Here is a 25,617-nt window from a genome sequence, read left to right as displayed (position 1 = left end):
CAGTACCTTCATTGTTTTAAAGTGTGAACATTCGGGGTGCATTTTCTATTGAGGGTGCATTTCACTGAATATTTTTCCGCTTTAAAAATTACCACCCCAAGTTGTAAGGCCCGGGAAAAGGATAGGGGTAAGCTATAATAGAAGCAAAGAGCGACTGCAACTTCATGATGTTTTGGGTCACCATTCTTGGGGAATTGCTGCAGTTGCACTATATGGTGGATCTGTATCTTGGCACTCAATATGGAGCACTCCTGAGGGAAATAGCTGGGTTCTCTCGGACGTGTGACTTTGGAGGACAGAAGTAGCTAGAACTTGTTCCTTGGCTACCTGAACCTTCCTAATGCTTTTCAATTAAAACTTGAGGGAAATAATATGTACATTAGACTCATGTTGGTTGGGATCACTGAAGGGGCTGTAGGGACTGTCAGAGTAGGGCTCTAAAAAGCACAAGGGAAGAGAAGCAGCTCTTCCAAGGGATGGTGAATGCTTTCGTGATGGAAGTGAAAAGCGCTCAAGACATTCAACAGCAAAGATGACTCGATCAAAGTGAGCCAAGACCAAGTGATAGCTAAGCGGGCACTTGGATACAGCAATTTTAGAATCAAAAGAGAATATGGTGATTTACCAGGCTTCTTTTCTGTTTCCAAACACAGGGGCCAGGTTACTAAATTATAGTCAGTCAGCAGAGGATTACAGACAACTTTCTGTGGATTATTGTGACTCCAGCAGCATTTCGGAGAGCACATCTTTGATACTGTCAAACAGGGGCCGCAGGAGAGGTAGGGTTCTACTTTGAAATGGTTACTGTGATTTATCCTTGCAGTAGGTCACCTCCAGACTGACTTCCAGCTTTCCCTGTGCAGAAATCAGAAAAGGTATTGAACGGTCAATATTGTGCCAGCAAACATGCAAATACCAGTTGGTTGATTCTGAAATTTTATCGACACCACTTTGCTGGTTCTGTTTTGTGTATGGCGAGCTGTGTGCGTAAAAAGCAATTGAAATAGTAGAAGCTGCTCTCCCACCCCTGCCCCCAGTTGAGCTGGATCTCTTGCTTGCTCGGTGCTGCCAGGGCTGCAGATGAACATTTTATGTAAAAATAAAGATTTTACGTGCTGGTGACTGCCAGCATGCTGAATGCTGCATGAGACAGGGCCTTTGGGCTGGGCTGGGGATCCCCCCGCACACATCCCGGCTCCCCCTCCAGCCTCCCCACCTGCCCCTTTCCCTCTTCAGCCTTTCTATACCTCCTTTCCTTCCCCTGTCATCTCCGTCCCCTCTGTGTCCCCTTGCCCTGTGGCCACTCTTCTCTTTTCCATTCAGCCCAGGTGGCTGGAGCTGTCCCACTCCCCAGTGGAGAAAAGCCCCTTTCAGCGGTCACCCCCCTGAAGCAAGCATGCTGAAAACCAGGCCGGCCAACCACAGAGCACGGGCTGACAGAGGGCCTACTGCAGAACAAGCTGAATGTTAAGGCTGAAGAGCCTGCAAGTGTGTGTAACAATCTGCTCCTGCCCTGAGCGGAACTGACTGGGGCAGGTGGCTGGGGCAGGTACACGGGGTCTCCAGGACCCTGGCTGTCAGGGGAGAGGGGAGATCAAGCTGCTGAGTGCAGCTCTATGCCCAATCCTGCCCCCACTGGAGTCAGAGGGCTGCTGTGTGTGACCCCTGCTGTTGAACTGCTCCTGGAAGCTGGTTGTAAGGGAGTCACAGCTGGCTCAGAGTCTTCAGCACCATGGTCATTTGGGAGAGCCCCCAAATTCTGATCTCCCGGGACCTGCTCAGTCCTACCCCCAGGGCACAGCTTAGAGCAGAGCCGCCTGCATGGAGCAATGTGCAAACTGGGAGCAGCCTGCAGCATGTGTCCTTACTGATAACACACAGTGCAACTCAGCTCTAATTTAAGGACATTTGTGCTGGTGGGCTGGGCTGGACACTCCAGAGTGCAGGGGGATAGTGTCTCAGAGAGGCCCTTCCCAGCCTGACTGGTGACAAACTTATCTGGATTGCAGTGGGCTCTTGGAGGAAGGGGTCTGGTGGCACAGCTCTCCTTTCGCTGGCAGCGTTGCAATAGGATTTGTTAATCAGCAATGGGCAGAGAGACTGCAGTGGCTGAGCTGAGGCAGGCAGGTAGGAGGAGGGCGGCCCACTGAAGTTTTGCCTTAGACAACAGATTGTCTTGAGTGGGGCTGGGAGTGGGAGAAGGCATCGAGGTAGCACTGAGGCCCATAGGGTAGCAGGAGAGATCTGTCCACAATCAGACGTGCCTCAGACTGTCTAACTTGGGCCAGGAGTTGTTACAGCTCCCAGAGCAGCCCAGGTCTGGGAGGTGTAAAAGGGTCTTAATGCCCCCTTACTCCCCCTCCCACTTCTCTGGCTGAGAGTTCTAGGGTGCACCTTTAAGATGCACAGCACAGAATCCACCCCTCTCGCCTCATCACTGAGGGGGAAAAAAAGATCCTTCCTTCCTGGAAGAGAGGTGGATACTTAAAGCTCCAAAACTGTAGTCATTATAAACTTACAACAGACCATGGATGCAGCAGTGTGGGAGCCACTACTTATCAAGGTGCCTGAATATAGATTTAGAGGCTATCCCCTTTTTGAAAATCGTGGCTGTAATGCTTAGAACCAAGGGCTGAGTCCTCTGGGATGGTGCATACACTCAGTTCCTGCTGAATCCGTGGCAATTGAGGGTACTCAGCACTTTGTAGGAGCAGGTCCTAAAAGCACAATATATAAAGTAACACAACTAGACTCGGAGAGTTTGCTCACCATAGCCATCCTTTCCCAGGATAATATATCCAAAAAAGACATTCTTCTCCCCATGAGGCTATTACAGTCCAGGAAAAGACCACCACAATCAAGGGAGATCCATATCCTCAGTGATCTTTGCTAGTATTCCAGCTTGTACTCTGGAAGCTCATTTGCATTTAAAAATTCATTGTTCATGGGAAGCAACTTCTTCAAGAGCCACATGCTAATCTTAAATCAGGAATATGGGACTGGATGGGACTTCCTGGGTCATCAAATCCAATCACAAGCAACCCCATCATATAATCCCATTCATAAATGTAACTCATTTTATGATGACTCTTGATAAATTGTTTCTCCCCACTGTTCCTACTGGAAGGCTGTTGCAGAACAAGGAATGGACTTGATTTGTGCTAAAAGCATGGCATCAAGGCCTGTGAACTAGTCAGGTCATCCCACCAGGATGATGAAAAGCTAAGGGTATTTGAAGTGCTTGTCAAGAATACATACAGATAACTTGTCCTGAGCGAGCGGGCAAGTAGAGACTAGGGTGACCAGACAGCAAATGTGAAAAATAGGGATTGGGATGGGGGGTAATAGGAGCCTATATAAGGAAAAGACCCCAAAATTGGGAACTGTCCCTATAAAATTGGGACATGTGGTCACCCTAGTAGAGACTTGCAAGGCTGTCTTATCAGATAGGAATGTAAACGTGCCCTCCTGAGAACCTCAGCCGGTGTACATCAACTCATCTATGTTGATTTCAATGGGCCTATGTTAACTGATATCAGAGGAGGATCTGGCCTTGATATCAGACATGTCTCATAGTCTTTCATTTCTCACTGCCAGCATCTTTGCCTCTGAGTCACCCAAAGAGCTTGACTTTGCAATACTGCCATCTGCTGTTTGAGAAAATACACTTTGATTTCTTTAGTCTCATTTTTTATAGTTACGTATTCGTTTGTTTTTGCATATTGCCATTGTTGCTGTTCTTCACCAGGCTTATATTTAAGTGATTAATTTTCTTAATATTTTTGCTCCAAATGCCCAAACATGTTGAAAATGGTATGACCTGTCTTGTGAGCGGGTGGCTCAGATTTTCATTAGAAAGATTTTAATAGTTAGAATTGTGTATCAAGGGACCAGGAATCACATTGCAATAAAAGACCAGCAGCATGGCTGTGAATGGCCCAGGTCAGCTATCTCCGACCGAGGGGCTCAGACTCCAGGGCTATAAAATAGTAGTGTAGACATTGAGACCGAGGGTGGAGCCCAGGCTCTGCAAGGTGGCCTGAACTCCAGCCTGAGTCTGAAGGTCTGCACTGCTATTTGTAGCCCTGCAGCCCAAGCCCCACAATGCGAGTCAGCTGACCCAGACTCTGAGTCTTGTTGCCCAGGGTGTTTTATTGCAGTGTAGAGGTACCCAGAGAGTTTGTGTCTGGATTCAGAGTCAAACATCCACAAAGTTTGTGGCTATTCAGCTTTATGTATTTAACATACGTTAACTGTAGATTTCCGAGTTACTGGTTTTTTTAATGCTTCAAATGGCGGCTCTTTTATTGAAATCCAACTTTGTATTTTTGTGTTGCTATTTAGAAAGAGGCCTCGATAGTAACACTCATTTCTGGTGCTGCACCTGATTTTAGCTCCCCCATAATTGGAGGGAATTAGACCCTGCTCGCCTCTAGCTCATTTCCATTTGCAAATCACTCCTCAACAAACCCTGGTTTCTGTGCTTGTATTAGTTATTCAGAAGTATTCACCAAATAGTTTCTGCAAATGTTGGCCAAATAGCCTGCAAACAGTTCACTTCAGCTGTTTTGTATTGCTGGGGTGTGATTGGTGACCTATGTCACATAATATTGTTTCTCTTCTTTGATCGGATGACTGGAAAACATTTAAACAGAAGAATAAGGACTATCAGTGGAATTATAAATGCTCCTGTTTTCACACAGGACCCTCATATTCATGCAAATATAGGGATTCACACACAAACAGCCATTCCCCCAAACTCATTTGTCTGAACGTCCACGAACAGCGAATAACAAGGGCTTCAGACAGGGCTGAACCAAACAGCCAGTCCCAATACGAAGGATTATTCACTGACGCTGTTAATGCGGTGTTCAGCCAGCTCTGTCGTGCAGTCATTTATTATGTCCCGCAAACAAGGATACAGGACAGCCAGTTCGATCTTCTCCCTGCTATATTGTCCCAGGATCTAATGCTGTGCTCGCCTCAGAGGAGATGGAATTGGGGGGCGGTTGGGGCTAGTGCCCTCACAATGGAAATATTGAGGAGGGGGCAGATCTATGTTTCCACCCACAAGTGTGTTCTGCTGCATTCTGGGAACGAATACATGCACTAGGTAGGAGGGTGGTAGAAGTGAGAGCTGGACGTGGAGGGGCTGGAGCAGCCACCATGGTGCCTGTGACTGGGCTGGGGAGCAGGTGGGAACCGGGGTGACTGGGCTGGAGCTGGGAGCAGCTACACCTGGTGGCTGGCAAAAGTGAGACATGAACCGCCAGGACCCCTTTCCCAGCCTGGAGCCGGCTGTCCCACCCCTCTGAGTCTCAGTAGCTCCCCTCCTTGCTCCCTAGGCAGAGCACCCACCCCTGCTCCCCATCCCATCCTTCTGCCTCCCTATGTAAAGCAAGCTTTTGCCACCTTTGGCACTGCTTCAGTGACTGTGATTGTGATATTCCCTTGATTTAACATTAGGGAGAGCTCCGCAGGCACAGCAGGCGTGGGACCCAAACCAGATTGGATCGAGGACACACAGTAGCTATAAGCTCTTCCTTAACAGGTAATCAGTAAAGTTTTTGCCCTTAAAAGACTGACCTTTTTATGACTGTGGGAGGCACAGGGGATCTAGTGAGCCAGTGTGAAACTACAGGGAGAAACTGGATCAGTTAGCCATGTAGTAGCAGACACTGTTCATCTAGAGCCAAATCCTGAAGACTTCACTGCACTCCTGCTCGGTTCTTCCTCAGAGAAAACCTCTCATTCCCTTCAGGGAGTGTTTTCCTGAATAAAGGTGAAGGGAAAATGGAGCAAAGACTTCAGGTTTGGGCCCCCAACTTGTGCTGATGTTACTGTACAAGACGTCTGATTTATAAGAGATGGGCCTTGATACGCCGAGTTTGCAGTACATGGTTTTCAGAGTAATGTTAGTTTTTCCTATAGATTCTCAGACTGAGTCACTATTTCAACCCCCCTGGCTCACTGAAGAGTTAAAGGTAACCAACAGATGCCACCAGCAGAATACTATGGGGCTTGTACTTGGGGGATTGGCCTCTATTCAGCCATAGGTGGCCAGCAGCCAGTTGTGACTGCTCCAGTGCAAATCCCAAGTGTAGACCAGGGACGCTGTGATTTGCATCACTGGAGCTAATTCCTTTTTGAAAACAGAGTATGCTGCACCTCTACCTGTCTTAGGATGTCTAAAGCAGGGGGCTTGCATGCTGCAACTGCAGTTGGGGCTAATTCCAAGTGCAGACAAGGCCTAAGAATGGTTAGCCTCTGAGCATCACAAAGACCAGAATCCCCTATTTACATACCCCTTAATCCATGATAGGTACTCTAGTTAAGCAGAATTCTTGTCCCAGTTAAACAGGAGTTCCTGCCATCAGGCGTGATTGACTTAATTCAGAACCATGGGAAGTGGTGCATTTAGATTTCTCCATTAATCACGTCCTGAGTAAACTTATTGAACTTCCTATTAAACAGCCAACAGTTAACCACAATTACCAGAGCTGTGAGCTACTCCATGTTCCCCTGTACGTACAGTAAGAAATCATTGCAGTGAATGCTCCAGGACAGCAGTGATTTTTGTGGGGAATTGGTATCACGTAGAGGTGATAGTCACATGTTAAATTGATCAGTGTATTTATCCTGTGCTTTTTGAGCACCTCACCGGCCCTCTTCCCAATCAGCCATCCCTGCCAGGGCATTCTAAGTCAACATGCTGACACAGTTATTGTTAACTCTGCTCAAAGGTGGAATCACTTCCCAAATTACTATGGTCTAAGGTCTAGCGCCAGGATGGGCAATATAGAGTGCTGGGCCCATGATGAGTTTATGATCTATGACTCTAATCCTGATGGCCCATAGACGTGTGTTTTAACTTTGCCACCTTGACTTCTATAAGGTGCCACAGGATTCTTTGCTACCTTGACTTCAGTGGAACTACTCAGGGTATTCAAATCAAGCATGCCCACGAGTGTATGCAGGATTCCAGCCTGTACATAAAAATGTCACAGCTTTGAAGTCTGATATCTCACCCCCTGCAGGATGAGAAATGGCAGCCTTCTCCCATGGGCAAGGAGAGACTCTCATCTTCCCACTGGACCCACTATGCTTGGCATTAGGCTTCAAACTCCTGACATTTTTATGTCTAGAAAAGCTATTTTAGGTCATTCGCTTTAATTTTTCTCTCCCTCTGAGGCTGGACTGACGGTAAAAAAGATACAGCATATATTCTCAGGGAAACATTTAAAAATCTTTGGAAACATCTTTCAAATAGATTTGCTGTAATACATGTGGTATATACAGAATATATGATAGCGCGGTGGGAATAGAAGTTTGGAATGGCTGGCAAAGCTCACTCACCATTTTGCCATTTGTTAATAACACAACTAACCCAAACTAATGCCAGCAAAACCTTCATATCCACAGCTTGCATTGGCCATTCCCTATATATAAAAGTGCATATGCATTATATATTTCCGCTAAGTGTACATTTGTCTGGGAGCGTGGATGACATCAGTGTTTTAAGGGTTAAATCTCCAGTATTGTTGTCATTATCTGAACCTCGGTTTTCCACAGCGCTCAACATCTGTTAATTACACTGACAATCCCCTTGATTGTCTGAAACCTCAATTATTTGATTAGATTCAGTGTCTCCCGTCCTGAAAATAGCCTATAGAAAGTAATGAAGAATGGTACCCTTTCCCCTGTAGAATTTAATAGAAAATGTCATCCTTGCTGCAGATTTCTTGAGGATAATTCAAACAACCTGCAGCCAAATCCTCTGCTGATGTAAACTGGCAATAGCTTCACTGACTTCAGGGGACTATGCTGATTTCCAGAAACTGAGGATCTCGCCCAGGCAGTATAGAAAGGAACACATTCTCTGTTTAAATCCTATAGGCTTTTAGATTAATTTCTGTAGAACCTTCACAGTTTTATCCATATAACACTTTTCTGTAGGGGTCATGCCTTGTAGATCATGGAGATTGTCCTTTATTGCATAAGACAATGCCACTCAAAGACTTTTAAACTCTCTGTCCGTTGCTCTGGATACACAATCTGAAATATTGCTCACTCCTTTGAAGATCAGCAAGTGCTGTGGATGAAATCCCTGCTGGAACTCAGAAGAACAACAAGCCCAACCTTCTGAATTTAGGCTCTACCTTCTCAGTGTCTGCCAAGGACTCGTTAGCAGCTGCTGCATCTCTGAGGTGCTTGTTCCAAAGGAAAGAAAAGGTAACTAGTGAAAATGAGTGCACTGATTGCAAAATGTAAAGCCTGCACAGATACCTGCCTCTAACGGTGTAGGGTCTATTGGATAGCTGACTCAGATCATTCGAATGATCTCCCATAATGGCTAAGCCCAGAAGGCGCACCATCAGGGCCGGTGCAAGGAAGTTTCGCACCCTGTGGTTGAGGGTGGTATCCTTATGCAGAGCAGAGGGGTCAGCCTCCAGAACTGTCAATTGCTCAGCGGCCTGTGTACACAGAGAGAGGAGCTTTTCACTATTTTAATTTGGGTGGTTTTGTTTCCATAATGCTGCAGCAAAAGATGCTGGCACGCAGATTTCTGTGGAGCTGGGAAATACGCTTCTCTTTTCAGGTTACTTTATCTCTTTCATGCCAGGTCCACTCTTCAGACTTCCTCTAAGCAACTCAAGCTTGTTGCTGCCTGCGTGGCCCCTTGGGCTGCTGCTGTCATCCTCTTTCTTCTGTCTTTCAAATCAGTGCTGCTGCTCCCAGAGAATTCAAATTCCCTCCCGTCTCAGGCCTGAGCAGTGGCAGGGCTTTGAAGATCAATAGCCACGTGCGTCAGCACTTGGAGCTTGTTAGAGAGAGAAAAAAAATTGTTCTACAGTGGAATTTAGATTTTTTTGGTGTGTGTGTGTCAGATTCGTAATTGGAATCCAATAATCACACAACGAAACTCTTTGCAGGAGAAAAGAAAGAGGGAGTGTGAAGTGGATGGACAGGGCAAGCTATTATTTATTTACTGTTTATATTACAGTAGCACCTCAGAGCCCCCAGTCATGGACTGGCCCCAGCTGCGCTAGGTACTGTCCATACGTAGCACAAAAAGATTCTCTGCCCCATACAGCTGACAATATAAGTATAAAACAATAGTGAAGGAAAGATAGAAAAGCTATTGTGCTTCTCTGCATCGGAGTGGGAGACCTAGAGCTGCCTCGGCTGGTCCCACTCCTTTTGGCTGCTGAAGGAGTGTAAAGGGTAGGGCTCGGCAGGGCTTTCCCAGCCTACAAATAATTTTGAGAGTTCAAAAATTTCCCATTTCTGCAGCAGATGAAACTGGGGCCTTCTTGTGCAAAATGAGGAAGCAAGCTGCTCCCTGCTGTAGCCAATAGCCTGGAGGCCAGGGACTCACCTGCAATGTAGAAGGGCCAGGTTCATGTCCCTGCTTTGCTGGGTGTGTGTAGAGAGAGAGCTGGGATCTTCAGAATATGAATGAATCATTTTATTAACTTTCTAAATTGCTTCTTCCCAGTTTTCAGGGCCAGAATTTATCATTCTGTCCAGTGAACCACCAGTGACCTTACAACTGCCTGGATCCATTGTGGTAAATATGAAAGTTTGGAATTTTGGCCTGATCTGATGACTCTTAGATTAAATCTCCATGCTATCCTGTAAAACCTGCCTTTAATTCCCAGGCTGGTATTCCCCATGATGGGAGTCCTGCCAGAGGTAGCATACTGAGAACCTAAAGACAGGTGAGCACCTCACATTGCTATGTTGTGATCCCTGGTGCTGCAGTCAGAGTGAAACTGATGGAGCCTCATCCATCAAGTCTCAGTTAGGGAAGGTCATTTTGATGCAAAACTTTGGGGAGGAGGATAGATGTCCTCTGAGATTACACAGCACATCATGTACACTATGCTGCCTATGGTAACGCAGTGAACACTTGTAGTGTACTTCCCAGACAAAAAACTTCATTAAGCTGGAGCTAAGGCTGAGAGCACATAGCAGGGATGTTCTGGTAAAAATCCTGACAGAAATATCAATGTTATGAAATAAACAAGTACTGGAACCCCAGGAGCTAAGGTCCAACTTGAAAGAGCCCCAGACGCTGTCTGGAAATGGTTGTCTGTTTGCCTGGGGACTCCATACATTTTTGAGAATTTTGAAATGCTTGTGACATAACTAGGCAGCAGCAGTCCTTGCAACTGATTCCCTTCAGCTGGGCCATGGGACCAGGAGACCCAGAGACCAGGAATCCAGCAGGTGTTTCTGCATAAACACGACACTCATTCTCAACTCTCCGGTTTGTGTTTTCAGACTAAAAAAGGGAAATCCTATTTGTCTCAAAGGGACCTCAGTGTGATTCTGCTCAGCGGGCAGTGCCTCGAGGTGAAATGTGACATCAAGTCAAAGGCGAGAGATGTCTTCAATACGGTCGTGGCCTACGCAAACCTGGTGGAACATTTCTACTTTGGCTTAGCTTACCTGAAAGGTACATGGCCATGTCTAGTGGCTGCACAGTGGCTCATGACTATGGGAGTCATGCTAGCCTGTACTAATTAATGTGAGTGGAACCCTTTGAGTTCCTCAGGTGGAAGGCATTTTAGAAGTTCAGTTTCAAACAGGATTAAGCCCCTCTGGTGTAAACCGTGTCCACTGCAGGAGTGTGCACCAGTGCAGCTACGTGATCTCAGTGTAGATAAGGCCTTAGACCCAGACTTATCCTGAAGTAGGGCAGAGCCTTGTTGCCCTATCAGGAGTTCCAGGAAGCTCTGTGCTTCAGGTGGGCCACATGCCTCCAAAAGCATTCTTGTCCAGAGGAGGAGTGTAATCTCAGCTACTCCCCTTAAAGAGCCCACCCCTGGCCCTTTGGAGTGGCTAGCACCCACAGAGCACTGGTAGGGAGCAGTCCTTACACTCACAGCATGAGGATTGTGTTAAGTGTCAGGATCTTTTTATGCCCTCCCCACCTCTTGAGTGTCAACAAAGGGCCAGCCCCATCAAAGATCTGGATAGCTGTACAGGGAGTTATCCTGGGTATTTCCAGGGTGAAATAAGCCATGAATAACCATCGTGGAAGGCAGCTGTGGTCTCTGACTCTCTGAGCCCTTCCTGGTGATCTGCTGAAGGAAGGGAGGGGTGCAAGGGGTGGATGAAAAACAGCAGAATTCAGCTCCATTGAATGGTCTCCTTCTACTTCGCACATCATGAAACCTCAATGTCTCATTTCAGGTAAAGAGTTTTTCTTTTTGGATGATGAGACCAAACTCTACAAAGTGGCCCCAGAGGGCTGGAATGACCAACCCAAGAAGAAAACCTTCATCATTAACTTCACGCTCTTTCTGAGGATAAAATTCTTTGTCAACCACTTTAACATCATCCAGTAAGTGCTAGGGTTCCATCGTCAGCCAAAGAGGAAGGTGGCATTTAATATTGGAGTTCGAAGCTCGTGACATTCCCAGTCTCTCTTGTTTTCCAGACATGGTCTGACAAGACATCAGTTTTACCTGCAGCTTCGTAAAGATATTCTGGAGGAGCGGCTGTACTGCAATGACGAGACCTCCCTGCAGTTAGGTGCTTTAGCCTTGCAGGCGGAACTTGGAAATTATGCTCCTGAGGTACGGTAAATAATACACCTCTTCTCAGAGGTGTCCGCCATCAGCCTGTGCGGCTTTTCCTGTCTCTTACAGTTAAGATGCAAGTTAAATGGCACCTTCACTTCAGTTCTGCTGGCATTTCTTAGTAGAGTGAGTGAACCCGAAAGGATTCACATTTCAGATTCAGATTAGTTGTCCCTAAAGTTTGCCTGAGTATGCAGCATTCCTGAATCTGCCAAGCCTGGCTGGAAATCTTGGAGACTGGTCCTTCTTGGGAGATTCCTGGTACTTCCTGCTTGCGTGGTAAGGCCAGAAATCCCAGAAGATCTCCAGAGTAATTCCAGCCATGGATGCAACTCAGAAGTGCAGAGGGACTTGCAGAGATGAAAAAAATAAGGAAGAGATTGGAATTGAACATTTCAGCTCATTCTAAGAGTTGCCATTTGGGCTGAGTTGTAGGAAGAGGCAAAGATACAGGGATGTCAGTGTAGATATTTCTGAACCAGTTGTCCAGTCCCTGGGTGCAATAAATGATGTTTTTTCCATATACAAAGAGCAGCTGTTTAAGTCCAGGCCAGATCTCCAGCTGGTGTGACTCCATCACCTGAAGTGGAAGTACGTTGATTCATACCAGCCGAGGATCTGGCTCTCAGTCTCTGTTGTTGTTTTCTTTAATCTAATATAAAAGTCAAGAAAGAGCAGAAGTAAAGTACCCATGATAGGGAGCTTACTAGGGGTGTTGTCCTCCTCAGTAACAGCTGCAGTGACTCTGAGACAGAATGGTTGCTGTCTCTGGCCACAGGCAGTACACAGAGAGCAGAGGCACTACATGTTGCCATGTACACTGGACAATATAGACAGAGTTTCCAGACTACAGTGTAGGCTATATTCTGCATTGTCTTGTGCAGTTGTCTTGGGGGAAGGAAAGGAGGAAGAAGAGCTGGGGACCTCTCTTCCTCCCTCTCCCAAGAACACCTGCACAGGAGCCAGACAGAATGGGGCTGGTTTCCTGAAAGCATGTGGGCTAGCTGACCTAGAACTAATTGTGCTCCAAGAGCAATGAAAGCCAGAGCTTCTCCCCTCATGAACCAGTTAGTACCCAGAGGCCAGCATGCAGAGGGAGAGATTCTGCATGCTTGTGCAGTAGATGTGAGAAGCCGTGCTCCTCACACTTCCCTGAGGTAGTCTCCTTGCATTTGCCCACTATGACTCTGCATTCCATCGCTTCCGTCGTGCCTCCGGCAGCAAAAGCCAGAATGGGGCCCCACGGCATGTGTGATGTTGCACGCTGTAGATCACTGCACCCTCCCTTCGACATCTCTTCTGCTTTTGTGTGAACTGTATTTTCAACCCTATCTACAGCTCCTTGGGAACTAACATTTCCCCCTCTCGTTTCTCCATTTCCCTCCTGAAGATGCATGGGAAGAACTATTTTCGCATTGAAGACTACGTTCCTGCGAGCCGGATAGAGAAAATGACCCTGGAGTGCATACAGCGAGAACTCGCCAAGCTGCACCGCATGAACCACTCCCTCTTTGAAGATGAAGCTGAGCTGGAATTTTTAAGGGTATCCTCCAAAACGTCCAACTTTATTTATTTATTTTGCAGTAAAAGGGCCCTGTCTCTTTCTCCTGGGGCTGTTGTTTCCCTGTCACTGGTCTGATATGATATCAGAAAGGTGGCAGAACATGTGTGCAAGCTGAGAGTATGTATCAGCAGGTTAGGGATAGAAGTCCTTTCCAAGACATTGGAGTTAGCAAAGCAACCAGGAAAAAACAGGACATTCAGAGTTATGGATAAACTGACAAGACACCTAAAGGCTGATTGCGGTTGCTCTATTGCTATGCACTTCCACTTTTCTCCTGCCTTAAGTGAGAGTGACAGGGGGGCGAGGGGGCAGAGAGGAGCGAGAGGCAGGTACCTGTATCCATCACATGCTGGTTTCTCCCATCTCCTATACAATATTTCATCTCCGAGCTTTCCCATTGTGACCAGAAAGCTTTCACAGTGGTAGTGCGAGGGAATGCTACTCTCTAGGGTGGCTGCAATTGCCAGTTGATTTTCCAGTCACACACTCTCCTGATAGCAAGATCCTCTCTTTGGGAAAATTTTAGTTGCTCTGGGGTCCATTCCTGCAACCCTCTCCCCATTACTGCAATGGATGAACTGTCTATTCAACCTGGTATTTAGCTGTGACACTCTGGGTACCATTTCCAGACCTGGAGAAGAGCCCCTGTGTAGCCTGAAAGCTCATCTCTCTCATCAACAGAAGTTGGTCCAATAAAAGTTATTACCTGACCCACCTTGTCTCTCTGATATCCTGGGACAAACATGGCTACAACACACCGTTGGCCTAGGTGTGGGTTATCTGTGTATGTGATTTTTGCCTTGTCTTTTCCTTCCCCTTACATCTGAAATATCTGGGATCAGAGTTTCTCTGAACATTAGCTGTTTTGCAGCAGTGACTTATACCTTTATTTATATAATCAGTTCAGCTGAGTAGCTGCTTAATTGTGTTAGTTTATTGTCTAACACTGTCACTGGAATTGATTAGATGGGCTGATTTCTCTCTCTCTCTTCTGCCATTCAATTTCATGTGGAACATAGGCAGGGCTGTCCTTAGGATTTATGGTGCCCTAGACGAGATTATTAAACTGGTGCCCCCGTGCCTGTCTTGCTCTTAGCAACACAAACATAAACTTACAGTACTGGAAAATTTGCCACATGCATGTTATTAAAACCAGTTTAACTTAATTAAGCACACTGTAATGCTGATGGACTAGCACTAAAGAAGTAGCACTATAGAAAAAATTCTGATTTGACAGAATCATGCAAATAATATCAATTTTTTTTAATTTGTCAACATTTTATTGGAAATTTATATGAAGAGGTATTGAAACAAGGATTAGTTTTTATTTAAAAGCAATCTTTCTGGCTTTTTTGGCTGCAAAATCAGTAATAATGTCATCGTATGACAAAGACAAAGTGATGTCTTGTTCGATTGCAAGAACAGCGAGACCAATCAAGTGTTCCTGACTCACTGTAGAGCGAAGATAGTTTTTAATGAGCTTTAGTTTTGAAAAACTCCGTTATCCTGATGCTACTGTTACAGGAATTGTTAGTAGAATACGAGTGGCAATGTACACATTAGGATATATGTGAACAAGTTTGCTGGTATGAATAAACTGTACAATGTCCATCATCGAGTTTGCATGTGGCAACAACTCAATTTTTCGTACAGTTCAAGTCCATTTAAATCAAAACGATAACCGTGCTTCAGGAGGCTCTTTAGGTCATGGGTCCCCAATGCGGTGCCCGCAGGTGTCCCGGCACCCGCAGGGGCCTCTGAGTGCACCCACATACTGGCCAGAAGATAAGCATCTGCCGAAATGCCGCCGAAATTCGGCATAATTTCGGGCAGATGCTTGTCTGCCACCACGGTCCTTCATCTGGTGCCCACCAGACGAAAAAGGTTGGGGACCGCTGCTCTAGGCTCTTGCACTTTGTCATTAGTTGCTCTTGTTTTCCTATTTCATTGAATTTAGTCCCGTCAGCCCGCTGCCAGCTGAGTGAATGGAACCCCAGGCTGACAGTGGGTTGAGTGGCTCAGCCGGGATCTCAGCCTCTGGCCTGCTCAGCCACTGCCAGCCTGGGGTTTCTTGGGCGTCCCCAGGCCAACAGTGAGCGCTGAGTGGGGCCGGCGGCCGAGACCCTGGGTATCAATGGGGCAGCAGCTGGAACCCTAGAGCAGTGGCGGGCTGAGCCGCTCAGCTCGCCGCTGCATGCCATCAAAAATCAGCTCACGTGCCACCTTTGGCACGTGTACCATAGGTTGCCGACCCCTGCTCTATACATTAGTAAGGAGATGAGCATATTACAGTTGTTGGAGGGCTCTATTTAGCAGTAACAGGGCTATAGGAAAGTCAGTCAACATTTTTTGTTTCTCTGATGAAAACTGGTCCACTCCCTTCCCCATACCAAACTTGTCACAAATAATTGTCAACAACTTAATTTTCTGTTTTTGGCTAAGATATTGATTTTTAAAAAAAATATATTGAAATTGAATTCAGGATTGTTAGTAAGCATGTTTGGCAAACAAAGTTGTTAAATGACACTTTAAATGGCAACACAGTACTGCTTTCATGCTTGGCTCACCCCCCAGCCTGCTGGTCCAACAGCTGCAGTAGAGGAGGAGATAGATGGAAAACTGCAGGACCCCAAAATCCACCTCTTGGGGTGCGGAGTGGCTACAGCAGTAGCAAACCCTCAGGTCCGATCACACACCAATGGGCACCACCGCCAGCCCAATGGACCATGGTGAAGTTAGCACAGCATCTGATCTCAGGGACAGGGCACCCATGGAGCCACAGCAGCTCATCCTGCCCTGTGCAGCTCCTCCCGGATGAGATGGATCACTGCCAGCCCAGGGGAGAGATGTGCTCCCCAGCTAAGGTGATCAGATCCAGATGTCCTGATTTTATAGGGCCAGTCCTGATATTTGGGGCTTTGTCTTATATAGGCACCAATTACCCCTATCTAGGGTGACCAGACAGCAAGTGTGAAAAATCAGGACGGGGGAGGGGGGGAATAGGAGCCTATATAAGAAAAAGACCCAAAAACTGGGACTGGCCCTATAAAAGTGGGACATCTGTTCACCCTACCCCAACCCTCTGTCCTGATTTTTCGCACATGCTATCTGGCTACCCCCAGCCAGCCCTGTGAGACCATTCCAATCCTGGCTGCCTGCCGAGGAAGTAAGTTACTTTCACTTTCATTCCTCAGCAGGCAGCCAGCCAGCCTCCCCTTCCCCCCAGCACCTCACCAACCCAGCCCTGATGAAGGGGAGGGGGAAGAGAGGGGTGGTCCATGGGGAGGGACGAAGAAATGGGGGGTTGCTCTGTGGGGCAGAGAGGAGAAGAATGGACGTTATGGGGGACAACAAAGGATACTGCCAGAGCCGCAGAGCCTGCCTCACCTCATACCAGGGGAAAGAGTTACACTCACACGTGATTTCCTTCCCCTACCCCTTCCCAGAGACACCAGCAGCCAATCCCCTCCCTCAGACTGTGCTGCATTCCTCTCTCTAGGAACCAACAGCCCTGCTCTTACATGCTCCACTGCTTTTCATCTGTTCAGGCTCTTGCAGAGCAGTGCCCCCAGACCTAGTGGTGCCCTAGGCGGCTGCCTATTCTGCCTATGGCTAAGGATGGCCCTGAACATAGGGCCTTCACTGCTGCTTTCCATCTTTGCAGGTCTCCTACTGCAGTCTCAGTGTCTTCTCATGTCATTTTGATATTCTGCTTCTACTGTGCCTTTCCATGTTATCCTTGGTCTATCTCGTCCCCTCTTGCCCTGAGAGTTCCAGTCCAACACATCTCATTATGTTATTCAGTCTTTCCTCCATGTATGTTCAAGCCATCTCAATTCTTGTTCCATAATTTCCTGTATTACCAGTTTCTGTTTTGTCATCCTCTGGAGTTCTTCATTTGTGAATTCTTTCTGGCCATCTGATACTGAGGATTACTGGCCATCTGATACTAAGGATTACTGGTGTTTCATGTTGTTTGTTGATTCTCCTGGTGTTAGTTTTCTTAATGGTGATTAATGACCATCCCATCATGCATAGAAAATCCAGTGTAGAAAAATGGCTTTGTTAGTCTGTGTTTCAATGATGATGTCTGTATAAAGTGTCACCAACATGCCATACACATGGTGAGAAAGTTATTGCGTAAAGCAAGGACATGCAAATTCTTCCTCCCAATATGATATGGGATTTAGATTAAGGCCAAGATTTAGCTATTGGTTTTGAAGGCCTCAGATATTGTGTGCCCATCTCGACTCACTGTAAACGGTTCTGATTCTCAAAGGACAGACACTGAGCACGTTCTGAAAACCAGTCCCCTTTAAAGTGACTCATGTTGGTCTCCCAAAATCTTTTGAGAAGCTTGGGCTAAGAGGCTGGATTGGCCTGCAGGAGGATGGACTAGACCACAAGTTCTCAGCCTTGCATTGGCCTACAACTCACAAAATGGATGAAAAATCACCTTGTGGTTTGCCATATTCCACCAGCCCTTTGCAAGGGATTGTAAGATTTGAGTCCCAGGATAATTGTTGAACATGTTGTGGCAGGGTGAGGAGGTGTAAAGATGTTGGGGTGAGGGGTTGTAGAATAAGGGGACAATTGGGTGCTTCTCCTACTCTACTCCAGCCTACATACTCAGCTTCAGGGCATGGACAGTGCTGGTCCCCCCGGCTGCAGTGTTGGATCTTTGAAGCACTGCTCCCGCTCCTTGTGCAGGAAGGGCATGAGGCTGAACAACTGCTCTGGAATTCAGTGGAGTCCTGGTGGGAACCAAATTCCCCTCCCCAAAGCTGCTGCCAGGCTTGGCCTGCACTTTAATTACAATTTAGCGAGCCCTGGAGCTGAATTTTCCAGGTGATCAGTAGCTTGTAATGTATATTTAAAAAAAAAAAGAAAGAAAGAAGAACCATGGAGCAGTACCTCTGAGTGAGATTACTGAAGGCAGAGAGCTGCTTTTTCCTTAACAGCTAAGATTTCCAGAGGTTCTTTATGATGCATAAAGCAAATTCCACAACCACATAGTGCCAGGGCAGCCTTGACTCCTGATATCAATTGCTTAGCAGTTTTAGCACTATCAGTGTGTTTAATGCATTTTGTATTTTTGTGGTTTGATCACGGGAACAAAGGTGCAGAGAAGAAGGTGGGAAGGAACAAAACTGAATGTTCGTGGAGTGGCATTAACCCCCAAGCAGACTTCTACTCAGGAATCTGCACTGTGTCTAAGTAGCAGTGACACTGAGTACATGCATCCGTTGTAATTGTCAGAGCACTGTACAGACAAGTGACGAGTCCTCACAGCCTCCCCTGTGAGGCAGGGGGGAAGGGTTAATGGCCATTTTACAGATGGGAAATTGAGGCAGGGAGAGGTGACCTGACATCCCCTAGATCAAATGCTGAGTCAGTGAGAGAGCTGGGATGAGAATTTTGAATGGGTTTCCAAGGCTTAAAGAGAGTGGGAGCATCTCCCCTCCACGTCGTCTGCCTTGGTTCCCCTTGGGTTTGATCCTTTCTGCTCAAGTCCTGGGATCACAGCACTGGGCCCTGTGTGATATTTAGCCTTCATTGCACATAACGCCAAGTAAGTGCACCCCTCTCCCTCTCTGCAAAGGTGACTCAGCAACTCCCGGAGTATGGGGTGCTGTTCCATCGAGTGTCCCAAGAGAAGAAGGCAGCTGGAGGGGACACTGTCCTGGGAATCTGTGCCAAGGGCATCATTGTGTACGAGATGAAAAACCACACCAGAATTGCCAGTTTAAGGTTTCAATGGAGGGAAATGGAGAGGATTTCAGCTCATGTGAGTGTGATCCCACTGAATTCTTACCCCTCCGCTCTGGGTTACTCCTCCTCGGTCTGTTCCTTTAGTAAATGCAAACATCCACTTCAGAGCCATGCTCAGAATCATTATGCACGAGACATGCCCATTTTTGACCCAGTTCAAAAAACATTGAGATCCAGCTGTGAGGTTCTGAGCATCCCAATGCTCAGTGATGGTTGGATCTTGAGTTCTGACCCGCTTCTAGGGGCTGATGTTCACCCCCTGCATAACCTAGACCTGGGGAACATTTTTCATGCAAAACCTTTTTTGGACAAAAATGCATATTGAGGTCAATCAAAACTGTTCACAAATTTGAGCCGATTCAGTTGAGGGAGGAAGGGAAAGTTTTTTTGGGGGGGGAATGTCAGAATTTTTTGTTTTGGAATTTCCCCCTATTTCCATAGATTCCAAGGCCAGATCTTGGAGAAAAACCTCCTATAAAACCATGTGAAAATGTGTTAATGCCCCCTACCCCCAGAAATGAAACAAAATATTTCATTTGACCCTAAATGAATTTTTCCTTTTTTTAACTTTTTTGGTTCGGCTGCCAAACTGAACAAACAGCTATTCACATGACTCTAGCATAGCCCTCAGTGTGGGTCATAGCAGAGGGATTCTATCAGGCACCTGGTAGCCTGCTGCTCTAACCCATATCCATTTCTCTCTCCCATCTCCTCTCCGCCTTTCCCTTTTTTTGACCCCTCTGCTGCTGTATTGGGCCACTGTGGCAATTGTCTCTTCCTCTCTCAGATCCCTCTCTATGTCCCCCCCCCGCCTCTCTATATGCTAATGTGCTAGGAACAGTGTTGTGGGACTGCAATACCACCCCCCACCCCACCATGGCATTCTGACATTAGAAGTATATCAGCCAATTACCACGCAGCCATCCACTCCCTTCCCACCACTAGCCTGCTTGCCCCTTTAATGCATTTGCAGTCTGCAGTCCAACTGGCTAAAATGTCATCATTCTTAGGTCCAAGTTTTCTCAACCTACTGATCCTGCTGCCACTGAAGTCCATATCAGAAGTCCCACTGATTTCAATGGATGTCAGGATAGGACCGAAATGCAAATGAATGACACCCCACTCACTCATATCAGAGTTGTGGAAGGAGTTCATTGCACTTACAGAGCCAGGCCAGATATATGCCTGGACAAACGAATATGATTCTATCGGGAAGCTTTGCATTCCCCTGGGTAATGTCCTGGGTGGAATATAAAGTGAAAGGTGCATTTTTATTTCCTTTAGAGAAGAAAGTTCATGATTGAAAGCAACTTCAGTGGCAAAAAACACACGTTCGTCACTGACACGGCAAAGACTTGTAAATATATACTGGACCTCTGCTCTGCCCAGCACAAATTTAATGCCCAGATGCATTCCAGGCAGCTTCAGCAAGCTTCGTCTGGTGAGTGTCATAGATACTGTCTGTCACACGGGGAATAGGCAAGGGCAGATTTGGTAAGGAATGGAGGAAACTCAAGGAGAGGAGAGATGCTGGCTGGGTAGGCACTGAGCTGGGAATCAGAAGATCTGGGTTTGCCATTTGGCTTCACCACAAACTTCCCATGGGCCTTGTGCAATCAGTTCATCTCACTCTGACTCAATTGTCCCTCTGTAATGTTTCCTGACCTCACAGGGGTTGGGGGCTGTGAGGCTGAATTAACCTCTGGGAGGTGCTCTGGTGACATGCGACATAAAACTGGGTTAGTATGAAATAAGCTTTATTATGCTTAGCTGCAGGAACCCTGCTGGGAATTTTAAGTACAACAGAGCAGATCTAGCCCTGGGGCAAGCAGAGACATGTTCGATTGCAGTGAATGGCTGTTACGCCTACTTGTGCAAGGGCGGAAATTAGTCCATTAGGAGTTTTTGCCTGAGTGAGGACCAAAAGTGAGGTTTACTTGGTCCTGTCTCAGCTCAGGGGGCTGGACCTGATGACTTCTTAGGTTCCTTCCTGCCTGACATTTCTATGATGTTATGATTGTTATATAGCACTCTGCATCCACAGCTCTCCAAGTATTTTGAAGAAGTGAGTAAATGTAATATATGGGGAAACTGAGGCAGAGACGAGAGGGAAATAACTTGGCCAAGTTTTCACATACCTCTATTGATTTCAGTGGAGCTACACTGATTCACAGCTGAGGATCTGGCCCACTGACTTCAATGGAGTTATGCCAATTTCTGTAAGCTGCAGATTTGGCCCTGTGAGTCAGTGGCAGTGCTGGGAACCCTGAATCTCATACGAGTGTATTGGCCATTAGGTCAGACTGCCCCCCTCTCAAGTGGAAGTGTTGCATGCTGGGCAATGAGGTTATATCATGGGCACAGAATGGTTAATATCTTAATCAGTTTATTTTCAAAATTCTTTCATAGGAGTCAAAGTTCTTGTTGCACAATTTAATTAACAGGAAATCACTCTGCAGAGGTGTTAGAAAGCAGGGCCGCCCAGAGGATTCAGGGGTCCTGGGCCCCCCACCACCGAATTGCCGCTGAAGACCTGGCACTTTGGCAGCGGGTCTCAGGGTGGAAGGACCCCCTCGCTGTGGGTCTTCAGGGGACTTTGGCGGTGGGTCCCGGAGTGGAAGGACACCGCACCACCAAATTGCTGCCAAAGACCCAGAGCAGAAGCAGCTCCAGGAGCCCAGGCCCCGTGAGAGTTTTCCAGGGTCCCTGGAGTGAGTGAAGGACCCTGCTCCAGGGGCCCCGAAAAACTCTTGTGGGGGTCCCTGCAGCCCTGTTAGAAAGTAACAGAAAGGCAGCTTATGTCTAGGTCCCTATAAAATTCACGGCCACGAAAAATGCATCATGGACTGTGAACTCTGGTCTCCCCTGTGAAATTTGGTCTTTTGTGTGCTTTTACCCTATACGATGCAGATTTCATGGAGTGAGAGAGGGAGGAGACCAGTGTTTCTCAAATTGGGGGTCCTAACCCAAAAGAGAGTTGCAGGGGGGTCAGAAGGTTATTTTAGGGGTGTTGTGATATTGCCATCCTTACTTCTGCCCAGCCTTCACAGCTGGGTGGCTGAAGAGCAGTGGCTATTGGCAACACTTTGCCAGCAGCAATACAGAAGTAAGGGTAGCAGTGCCACAACCCCCTCGACAATATCCTTGTGACTCCCCGCCCCCACACACAACTCCTTTTTGCTTCAGGACCCCTACAATTACAACACTGTGAAATTTCAGATCTAAATAGCTGAAATCATGAAATTTATGATTTTTAAAATTCTATGACTGTGAAATTGACCAAAATGGACCCCGAATTTGGTAGGGCCCTACTTATGTCCATGAAACCCCCTTTTATTTCTGATTTAATGCCAGGAAGCTGTGATCTGCAGTATACAAATGAGACCTGAGATTGCACCATCAGGCTTGTTGAGCAGCAATATTCTGTAATGAAAATGATTACATTCAAGATATGAGGGAGAAAAATTAATTAGGAGACAGGAAAATTATAATGCAAGCTCTGATTACAAGCCTTTCAAATCACAGACTGTTCAGTCTTGTGCAGGTGATTAGCCTGATGGGCTGGGGCAGTGGATCCTGAGTGCAGAGTTATCTTTTCCTTGTGGGTCCTCCTGGATGGATTGGTTCTTTGAAGGCAGGCAGCAGTGACCCTTGTTCAGAATTAGACCCTCTTTGCAACCCAGCGCAAGTCTTTCCCTAGCAAGGCAGAATCCGAGCGTGGCTCGGAGATCTGTCCTTTTACTGCTGCCTGGCTCAGATGCATCTGCCACATTTTCTGCAGATCTTAATGCAGCTCCCGACTCAGCCATCACTATGGCAACTCTCAGGCTTTGCTGAGAAGATGGACAGTTAACCCTTTCAGTGCCTCTTAACAAATGCCTCTGATCAAACCTACCGAGGAAACGGGCAGCCTAGGTGTAATGAAACTAAAAAGCAACATTCCAGAGGGCTACAAAAATGTCTAGTAGGGAGAGGCACTGGAGATCAGGGTCACACAGGGGAGAGAGTGGGGAATGTGCAGCCATATTGATTTCCAGCCCTCGAACTTGCAACCCACATCGTCATGGCAGCAGGGTTTCTGTTGTACTTCTAGGTGCGTCCTTAACTATCAACTGCCCCCAAGTCCACTTTAAGGGGTATTCCAACCCATTGAGATGGAACCTGAATAAATTAATATTGACTCCATCAGTTTTAACTTATACCCAGACTTTCCTTGGGCCTGGAGGCGGGGATGTAAATAGATTAATAGAATTCTCAGGGCAGACGGGACCACTGGGACCATCTAGTGTGACCTCCTGCCTAACACAGGCCAGAGAACTGCCCCACAATAATTCCTAGCACAGAGCTTTTAGGAAAAAACATCCAGTCTTGATTTAATAATTCCCAGTGATGGAGAATCCACTGCAATCCTTGGTAAGTTGTTCCAATGGTTAATTAACCTCACTATTAAAAATTGACACCTGATTTCCAGTCTGAATTTGCCTAACTTCAGCTTCCAGTCATTGGAGTGTTTCAGATCTTTCTCTGCTAAATTGAAGAGCTCATTATCCAATGGTTGTTCCCCATGTAGATGCTTAAACTGTGATCAACTCACCCCTTAACCATCTCTTTATTAAGCTAGAGTTTCTTCAGTCTAGCACTATAATAAGGAATGTTTTCTAATCTTTCAGTCATTCTTATTACTTTTCTCTGACCCCTCTCCAGTTTTGCAGATCCTTTCTTGAAGTCCCCAAATCTGGCTATCAATAAGGAATTGGTGGTTTCACTTAGAGGTGCAAAGCTAGATGTCATTCACTGCCACCAAAATAATCCCTTCTTCACTAGTACAGAGTGTGCAGGGCTGATGACCTGATCTCTCTCTGATGTTGTGGGAGCATGTCTCCTCAGATACACATGTATTGGGCTGGTGGCCCATGACACAGGTGAGCATCAGCTGATCATAGCTGCTCCAGACCTCTGCAGACAGAACCTTCCAGTTCCATTGACAGATTTTTTAAATGTACATTTCAGAGACGCATGCAGGTTTAATGGGTCTGCACACTGCATCTTCCTTAGTGGAGACTGAATTTGCAGCAAAGTTCACATGAATGAAAGCCAAATCCAAATGAAAAACACAATACCTCCTGTGATATAATAGAAAATGCTTGAAAACCCTTTCTCGCACTCCAGCTTCTCGATTGTTTAAGGAATATCAGAACAACTATATATGATGGGTTATTTTTGTATGGCTGGCATGTTGAAAAGGCTTAACAGAAAGCAATTCTGAACATAAAAGGCTGGAAGAAAGTCAGTGGATTTGTCTTTTTCTCATTCACCCTTCTCCCTCAGAGGACAGCAGGTTTATGGAAATAGTCAAATCAAATTCTGCTTATGCAACTCAGCGCGAACATCTTGCCATGATTCAGAGACTGTCCTGCTCGGAAAATGTGCTGTACGGGGCTAACCTGGAGCACATGTCTGCTGGGATGTTGAGCAAGTCTTGCGATAATCTCAGCGTGGAAACCAACAATGGGATCGGGGACAAAAGCAATCTAGGCAGGTGAGTTTAAATTGGCCTTTTCCTCTGAATGGGACTAAAAAGCAGATGTTGGTCAACAACTGGGCTTGTGATTATTACCTAAAATCTTTGTCTGATAGTGTGTCAGATGCTAGGACCCTGCATGGAGGTGCAGTGTTACTTTTGCTGATTTACTGTGATGTCAGATCAGGAAGGTCCTATTAACTCCAATCTTGGAGCATATAAAGGTTTGAAAATATCTGAGCCAGAGGGGACTAGGGGCAAACACAGAAGAGATCCTGTAGTGAGAAACCCTAGAAAGCAGCTAAATTTAGGAGAAAACTTAGGTTTATATTTTATTGTTAATTAAGTTAATAAAGGCAAAGAGATAGATCTCATGTGTGCATACTCTATATGGAGCATGCTGGGAACTCTGCCTGGACTTGTGTGGTTAAAGTTACTTGGCCTTTTCTGTAGTGTCATACAACCTCACTTCACAATATGCTTCCACCAAAGTGCAACCTCTCCCTTCAGATGTTAACTTGTGAGCCATTCCACCTATAATGACCACCCACCGCCTTGCTTCTGTGCTGTCCTCTTCTCTACCAGCTTGTGCCATGGGCAGGGGACTTATTTGTTTAGCACCAGTTTTCTGCTCTACACCGCATGGTCTAGTCATAATAACAGTGTCCGTAGGCTTTGCTGCAGTTTGGGCTGAAATTAACTAGTTTGTTTCAGGTCACTGCAGACTTCTTTCAGGTCCCTTGTTTCAGAACTAGCCTGTACCCTCCATTAATATTTGTATTGTGTTCATGCCCAAAGGCCGCACCCATCAGGATAGGTTCTCTATTGGGTTAGGTGCTGTACATACACTGAGGAAGACACAGAGCAAACAATCTAACAAGTAAGAACTTGAGTCAGAACTGGTGTCATATTCGTTTCCAGACACAAAGAGCAACCCATTTACCTTCGGTCTCAGAACTTGTTGCTGTTTCCCCAGACCCCTTCTACTCCTCCTTGCCTATCTCTGGGAGCTTCCTCTGATCCCTTTCCTGGCCTTTCGCTGGACTCCCCAGTCCAGGGCAGGAACCCAGTGTTTACTCTCCCCCTGGATTATCTCCTTGTCCCTGGCCAGCTCCCTTTCCCACTAGGGAGTGACTGCAGACCTCCTCCCTGCTCTCACTTCCTGGCTT

The 25,617-nt window shown here is 46.5% G+C and overlaps 1 protein-coding gene across 1 annotated transcript in view; it reads left to right on the top strand.

Moving 5' to 3' along the window:
• FRMPD2 (FERM and PDZ domain containing 2) overlaps positions 1-25,617 on the top strand; it is a 135,015-nt gene that overhangs the window by 37,697 nt on the left and 71,701 nt on the right. Inside the window, exons 7-17 of the mRNA XM_050960056.1 lie at positions 654-779; positions 5,467-5,551; positions 8,082-8,232; positions 9,500-9,571; positions 10,288-10,462; positions 11,203-11,353; positions 11,450-11,588; positions 12,982-13,134; positions 18,758-18,943; positions 20,212-20,368; positions 24,256-24,466. Coding sequence (XP_050816013.1) covers positions 654-779; positions 5,467-5,551; positions 8,082-8,232; positions 9,500-9,571; positions 10,288-10,462; positions 11,203-11,353; positions 11,450-11,588; positions 12,982-13,134; positions 18,758-18,943; positions 20,212-20,368; positions 24,256-24,466 — 1,606 coding nt within the window. The remainder of the gene's footprint in view (positions 1-653; positions 780-5,466; positions 5,552-8,081; positions 8,233-9,499; positions 9,572-10,287; positions 10,463-11,202; positions 11,354-11,449; positions 11,589-12,981; positions 13,135-18,757; positions 18,944-20,211; positions 20,369-24,255; positions 24,467-25,617) is intronic.

Source organism: Gopherus flavomarginatus, chromosome 6 (assembly GCF_025201925.1).
Source record: "Gopherus flavomarginatus isolate rGopFla2 chromosome 6, rGopFla2.mat.asm, whole genome shotgun sequence".
Classification (NCBI taxonomy): Eukaryota; Metazoa; Chordata; order Testudines; family Testudinidae; genus Gopherus; species Gopherus flavomarginatus.
This window is presented reverse-complemented; position numbering and strand designations above follow the sequence as displayed.